At 34.9% G+C, this 7693-nt stretch overlaps 1 protein-coding gene across 1 annotated transcript; it reads left to right on the top strand.

Moving 5' to 3' along the window:
* The first annotated feature begins 342 nt into the window (after positions 1 to 342).
* On the top strand, positions 343 to 7565 carry LOC105622938 (solute carrier family 22 member 5-like). The gene is made up of 10 exons (XM_012204349.1): positions 343 to 403; positions 1644 to 1791; positions 1998 to 2217; positions 2320 to 2426; positions 3085 to 3239; positions 4048 to 4237; positions 4828 to 4960; positions 5189 to 5501; positions 6476 to 6660; positions 7365 to 7565. The coding sequence occupies exons 1-10, from the start codon at positions 343 to 345 to the stop codon at positions 7563 to 7565; spliced, it is 1713 nt and encodes a 570-aa protein (XP_012059739.1).
* The last annotated feature ends 128 nt before the right edge of the window (positions 7566 to 7693 follow it).

The following is a 7693-nucleotide window of genomic DNA, read 5'->3' as shown; positions in this document are numbered from 1 at the left end:
CGTCTCTCTCTCTCTCTCTCTCTCTCTCCTCCTCTCTCTCTCTCTCTCTCTCTCTCTCTCTCTCTCTCTCTCTCTCTCTCTCTCTCTTTCTCTCGGTACTTTTTATGGGAAAAAGCTTTCTGTAGCCGCCTTCGCGCGGCGAACTGATCTCGTTTCTTTATGTAATGCCCGCCCAAGTCCGACGCGCGCGACTGGCATCATTTTTCATTCGCGATGTTCCCAGGAAACTTGAAACATAAAGCGCCAGGTTGAACTTTCGATCGGCCGCCGCGGCGGCGATTCCCGGCAAGTAGTATAAATTCCGAATATGATTGCAGCTTACGAGACGTAAAAGAGGAAAGCATGCAGCTGTGTTGCTCAAGGAAGGACGAGGCTGACTCGCTGCGGTCGGGTCTGGAAAATGGTACGAACGATACCCACACGTTGACGTAATCATAAAATGGAAATGCAACGCGATCTCTACGTCGGAAAAATAATCTTAAACGTAAACTGAGAAAAATTCCATAAAAGTAATAAATGTGCACTACAATAAGACGTGTACGAGAAATACAAAAGTATTAGAAATGTCTTAAATATATCTTTCAATTTATAATAATTAAAAAAAAACAGAACAAAACGAAAGCGAGTTTAGTTTATATATTTACAATAGTTTGTATATTAGCAATATTATATTAATTTATACATATGTATATAAAATATCTTGAAAGTTTTATTTTTTTTAACTAATATATTCGACGGTATGTATTTAAGATATTTCTAATTATAAATAGACATAATTGTAGTTGTAGTTGTAGTTTATACGATATTTACAAAATTTTATTTTCAAAATTATTTCTTTCTATATAACTTAATGATAAAATGTATTAATTTATATAGAATTAACATTTTCTCGCGAATTTTGACTAATACAAAAATCTTACTTTTTTATTGTTAAATGTCAAAGGAATTTGCATGAATTAGTAATAAATGTTGCCTGGTTTTATCTTACATAACACAGGCAAATTGTATGAAGTCTTATGCACACAGCCAGTCGTTTGAAGACGATTAAGATGGGCTTATATTTCCAGCCGGATTATTCTTCCAGTTAGCGTTGTTTAAGTATCACTGCTTAACAGTAGTATTAAATTACTAAGTATACATGTATAATGGACGCTAGCTTGTTAAATAGATGTTGGAGATTACGCTGTAATTGTGCGTCGACTCTAGATATCCGATTATTCAATATTACATAACTGATTAGATGCCGTGTAATTATTTATTTATGTTATGTGTAGTAAGGAGAGTACAATGGAAGATATAATTGAAAAATCTGTTTTTCGCGTCTTTTCATCAAGCCTTTTATAATATGTAAATATGTTTTTTAGTTGATTTATTAATACTTTAAAGTTAAATAGTGATCTATATAAGTTAACATAATAATATAACATGATTCTTCTTGTTATGATCCCTTAATCAAGAAGCGCAGATTATGCGATCGAAAATTTTTGCTTATTTGTTTTCAATAAGCCTCGTATGATAAATATATTTTTTTATTAATTGAATATTTCGAAATAATAACATTCAATGACACGTGACTTTTCTTCTTATAACATCTTAATCGAGAAGCACAGATTATATAATCGAGTTTTTATTAATTTTTATAGGAGATACGAAAGATCCATTAGCGGAGAACGATATAGAAAAATTTGGATTTTACCAGATAGTAATGTTCACATTTCTCAGTATACCGTTGATACTATCGGCAGGATTTACGCTTTCTTATGTATTTACTGCAGGCGAGATTAAATACAGGTATGCGTATGTATATCTTTGCTAATTATTTAAACTTTCACGTATGTATATGCAGTTAAACATAATTCAACATATTTGCAAAACATGTCGGATTTTAATGACTTTAAAACATATAAATTTAAAAATTTTAAATTTATTAAAATACAATGTTGAATTTTAAATTGTGTGGGAAAATTAAGGAAAGAAAAACAATGGTTTAAATGCAGATGTTTAGTGCCGGAATGCGAGCATTCAGGGAACACGACGTTTGAACTGCCATGGGTCAATGCTTCTGCACCGAAAATTGACGGGGTCATTTCCGGTTGCGCGCGTTACACGGTGCGAGATGATCGCCCGGGAATATGCACGGAAACATCGTTCACCAACGTCACTTGCGATTGCGATTCTTGGATTTATGATCCGGAGGAGCATACGATACTCAACGAGGTAATGTGGCCCTCAGTAATCAGCGCGTATTTTTCACTCGTCGAAATTTAGACCTGACAGATTAATTTCCTTTTTCCTTTTCCTTCGCTTATTTCGACGCAGTGGGGCTTTACCTGCGACACTAATCGATGGAAACTTACAATGGTGGGCACAATGCAGAATATCGGTCAGTTCGTCGGCTTGATGTTCGCTGGATATATATCTGACAGGTGAGGGATCAGCACAATATCCCCGAGGCTTTAATTAATTAACTACGTACAAAATATTGCGCAACATTCGTCGCGGATGTCGGCGAGGTCGTTTTCATTTTATTTATATCTTCATGTTACCAAAAAAGAAAAATATATTATATAATTACATTAAAAACATAATTCTATTCATAAATTTCATTATATTATATGACGGCTAATTTAATTAGCTATTACGTAATAATATTTAAGATTTTATGTATATTAAATTAGCTACTCGTATGACATTGTAACTTGTAAAGGATGACATACATCATAAATTCAAGTTGCACTATTTTTCCTCTAGTTCTAAAAATACATTATTTTTCTACAGTTTTTTCCTTGTGAGTTAGATAATCGCTCATATAGATAATCAGCTGTATTATGAACTTCTTTTGTTATGTATTTCTTTGTATAGTCAGCAATCAATCATGATTGATTGCGAGATTAAATTCTTATAGTTAAAAGGATATATTTAATTTTACGTAATGCGAGGTACAAATAGTCTGTAACAATGTTTCTACAATTCTTCGATTTCACAGATTCTGGATAAGAAAGCATCACGAGGAATTTCGCATTGCGGCATGGCAGAAATGCGCTTTGCTGGGACAATGTGCACATCCACGTTTATTCTTTTCAGATATGGGAGACGAACCTTTTTGACGGTGGCGACGTCTCTGTCTGGAGTCAGTGGCTTGATACATTCCTTCTCCGTGAATTATTGGATGTTTCTCGCATTCGAATTCCTCGATGCCAGCATGGCAGCTGGAATTTACAGCGCGGGATTTATTTTAGGTGCGTTAATAACGGGACAATAAATATGCTTGGGGAGAGCAAAAAATATATGCGACACCTGTAAGCGTTATATCGTTCCTGCTCTATTACGAGTGTTCGCGAGCAATGAAGCAAATTCTCGATGCAATGCTCTTTACTCGCGTTTGGAATGCAAATACGCGACACGCATAACGCAGATATTTTCGAGTTATTTATTCTGGATTTATCACGTATTTATTTAGTCGTTTATTAAAATTGTAGCTTTATGCGACGTGCATTTAGATTCCTATGAAAATATATTCAGTGACAAAACATTCTCGGGAAATATAATACTAACAAGCCATATGAAAGATAATGAGTTTTTATTAAAAAATTGTTCGAGGTTATACTTGTGGAAAATGAAAAGACAGAAAAGAAATATTGCACTTTTTTTAATGTACGTGCGGAATGACTTGAAAATACCTACGTTTTTTCTTTAAAACTAGCGATTAATATATATTTCGATAATATTTATCGTTATTTATGAGATTTTTTTATTAAACCGTCGATTAAATTTAACGATTGATTATATCAAGAAATTTGAAATTTTTTTAATATCTTGTATATCGCAGAATTTTTAAATCACCGACGTACTTGTGTCGATCACACAAATACATTTTTTTACGTCCGCTGTCGTATTAGTTATTATCAATAAATTGCATATTACATAAGAATCACGTATTGTAAGATATGTATAATTAATTCCACATTTCTCTTCACACAGTGTAATGTCTTTTCAACTTACGCGTTACTACGTTCGCTAATAATTTATACACTTGTTCGCTCTCAGGGTTGGAGACGGCTGGAAAGAAAAACAGAGTCTTTGGAAGTACTATAATCTGCTGCATGTTCGCCATGGGTGAGATTTTGCTAGGATTGATCGCAAGTTGGCTAAGATCTTGGCGAACGCTTCTTAGGGTAATATACGGGCCGGGACTGTTAGCTGTCTTCCTGCCTCTGCTCATTCCAGAATCGATTAGGTAATTCTTTTTAATTTTATTGTCAACACTCGCGTGAGATTGATAGTCAACTATCGGTGAGACCTTTTCAATCGATTAGCAAAATTTAAAATTGTCGAACATTATATATCTACAATTTACTGAAGTATGTGCGTGATTGATTCTCCTTCATGGATGTCTATTGGGAATTTAATTAAAAATGATAATAATTCATTGTATTAAAATGAATAAAAGATTGAAAGATTTATAGCTAAAATAATTTATTATCTTAATCTATCATCTTATCTGCAACTTTTTATAGTAAACAATTAAAAAAATGGAATTGATTAAGGAATCTTTACAGACGGTAAAATTTTTTACATTGTTTTATCTGCGAAATATATGTACATAATGTCAAGATTAATCAAGATTAATAAAGACTAATGTTTTTTTTTAAGAATAAAATATATTGTGTTTTTTCTTAAATATATTTTTAATGTTTCAAATGCTTTAAACAGTACTATAAAAAAACATATTTAAAACATATTAAAAACATCGATTAAGCATGTTTTAAACTGTTTAAAACATTTGAAATATGTTTTTTACCAACCCTGCATAATGCCATTTTCAAGGTGGCTGCTGACAAAGAATGAACATGAGAAAGTGGGAAAAATATACCGTAAAATGGCCCGGATGAACGGTCTGCCAGTAACGGACGAGGCCATCAATACGTTTAAAGAAATAAATGTAGATAAGGAGGAAACGGTATGTCACCTTATCTTTTTTCTTTTCCTTACAAATACACATGTTTAATTATAGCATTGAAAAAATTTTATCTGCAAGTCTACTATTTTCTAACATATAGCTATCATTCGTAATTTTCAGTATAGTCAGTAACTTTTATATTATTCCATAAACATCAATGTAAAAATGATGACATACATATGATCCTAATAGCTTCATGATCATTTCATGATTGATACGATCTTTTAGAAAAGCAAACTGGTGACATCGGACGAAAGGAAACCGATTGTGCAAGTTGTACATAGTTCAGTGATACTCATTCGACTGCTGATTTGCTCGTTCTGCTGGCTCACGAACACGTTTGTTTATTACGGACTATCGTTGAATTCCGTGGCGTTCGCTGGAGATAAGTACATCAATTTCGTGCTCGTCGCGGTGGTCGAGATACCGGCGTATTGCCTTGCTTGGGTGCTGACCGATCACATTGGCCGTAAACCAACGCTCTCTGGCTCATTCCTGCTGAGCGGAGCGTTCTGCCTTGCAATCCAGTTCATACCGGCAGGTAAAGAGATAAAAAAATGGAGACAGGTTCCTCAGACAAGGATGGATCCTTGTTTCGTGGGTCGCGTTATAAAAAGCCGTTGAATCGCGTTTACATCAGAGAAATTTTTGCGAGAAAAGAATTTCGGAAATATTTTTTGAAACATTAATGTCAACGATGTGCACCTCGCTGTGCCACATATTCCTTTCATCATCAAGCTATTTTAAGTGCTTATCCCATTTTTTAACACAAGAAAATAGACGTAACACGAAAATGAGGAAAAAGTCCTTTCGAAACTATTCGCTATTTCTTTCATGTATACATTTTCGTATTATACCATGAATGAATACATAAATGAATACGTAAATGTTAGACCGGTGTTCCTAGTCAGTTCTTATATTCAAGATCGCTTAAGAATAATCTTGAGATATCAGAAACCAATTACAGAACCGTATCAGCGTTTTAAGATGTTACTTAAGACTGCCTTGAAATAAGAATAGACTATGAATGACTGATCTTAGTGTCACGTTTCAAAGAACCTCGTTGATACTTTTATTATGTTTTTATTCCTCTTTCTTGTTTCTAAGATTATATTATATATATGTTTTATCGTTTAAGAGGAAGAAAAAGCGTGCATTTGAAGCTGTTACTTGAAAAAACTACGAGATCTTTTTCACTGTTTTTTTTCCCCTCTTCTCCGTGATCCCTGTATTCGCACGTGTCCGTGCTGGAATCACCAAGTTTAATCGCAAGAGCGCGCACGAGCGCACGAGGAGCTATAATCGCGCGAAAATATAAGCTGTAAATGTGTGATACGCCGCGTTGCATATTACGTGTGTAATCCACATCCGAGGGCAAAAAGCGCGTTGAGACGATGCTACGTGCCGTCGTCGTTCGGCTTAGTCGCGACCGTGTTGTTCATGTAATTATGTCGGTTATAATGGCCACTATGCCATGGCATGCGATCCCGGTGATTTATCGTTGCTCTGTTCCAGGATCCTGGAGTTACGGGCCTTTACTTTTATACATGGCTGGAAAGCTGTGTATCACCATGGCGTTCGCTACCGTTTACGTCTTCACGGCGGAATTGTTCCCGACGACGCTTAGACACTCCTTGCTCGGAATTTGCAGTATGACAGGCCGTGTTGGATCAATTTTATCGCCGCAAACGCCTCTTTTAGTGAGTCAATAGACCCATTATGACAATAAACAGATGTTTTGTCAACAAGTGTTTCCCGAATTGCTCTTTGATAACACCATGCTATCGCAAACATTTTTCAGATCTGCAAATCTATCAACATTCCTCTGTAATTTCAGATCTGACATTTTAGACATTTTAGAAAACTGTCACTCTTTACAGATAATATTTTATTTAAAAATATCATTTATGTATCTTTTCATTTTTAAATGATAAATATGATTTTTATATTATATAAATAAGGTTAATATTTAGTATTTTATATTTCACACGAAAGAGCTATGCAGTTTATTTCCGTGTTTTAATACATTGTTAAACGCCAATGTTTACCGTGGACACTATAGTTTACTTCAGCAGGGCGAGAAATAATCTGATACAGTATCAGATTGCTCCTTGCTCTGATGAAGTGAACGGCAATGTTCACAAGACATTGGCATTTAACGATGTATCAAGATACGGAGAATAACTTACAAACCGCGTAACTTGAAGGAAACTATACTTTAGGAAACTTTAAAAATATTATTAAATATATTTTACTTCCAATACAAAAATATTCTGCAATGATATACTTGGAATTTTTCTTACATAAAGTTTTCAATTACTTTTGACACATTGAAAAATTCATTGTACAAACTACATTTATCTCAAACGTTTCATTAATTACGTATCTTTTTATTTATGTTCAGGCGCATATAATGCCGTCACTGCCACTCATCCTGTTCGGGTCTATGGGCATGATCGCGGGCGTCCTGTCTCTGATTTTCCCGGAAACTTTAGGGACAAAACTTCCAGATACTGTGTGGGAGGCAGAGAGGATCGGCAAGTCAAACGAGATTCGCGAAATTCCGGATAGCACGCCACGCCAGAGAAGCAGCGCAGAACGCTAAGACGCGTTAAGTCTCTCTCTCTCTCTCTANCTCTCTCGATCGTCTATCTTCTCGTACGTACGTACTACTACTACGTTACTACGTTACGTACGTACGTTACGTTACCGTTACGTTACGTTACGTTACGT

Source organism: Atta cephalotes (assembly GCF_000143395.1).
Source record: "Atta cephalotes unplaced genomic scaffold scaffold00002, whole genome shotgun sequence".
NCBI lineage: Eukaryota > Metazoa > Arthropoda > Insecta > Hymenoptera > Formicidae > Atta > Atta cephalotes.
The sequence above is the reverse complement of the archived record's forward strand: the minus strand, read 5'-3'. Positions and strand labels throughout refer to the sequence as shown.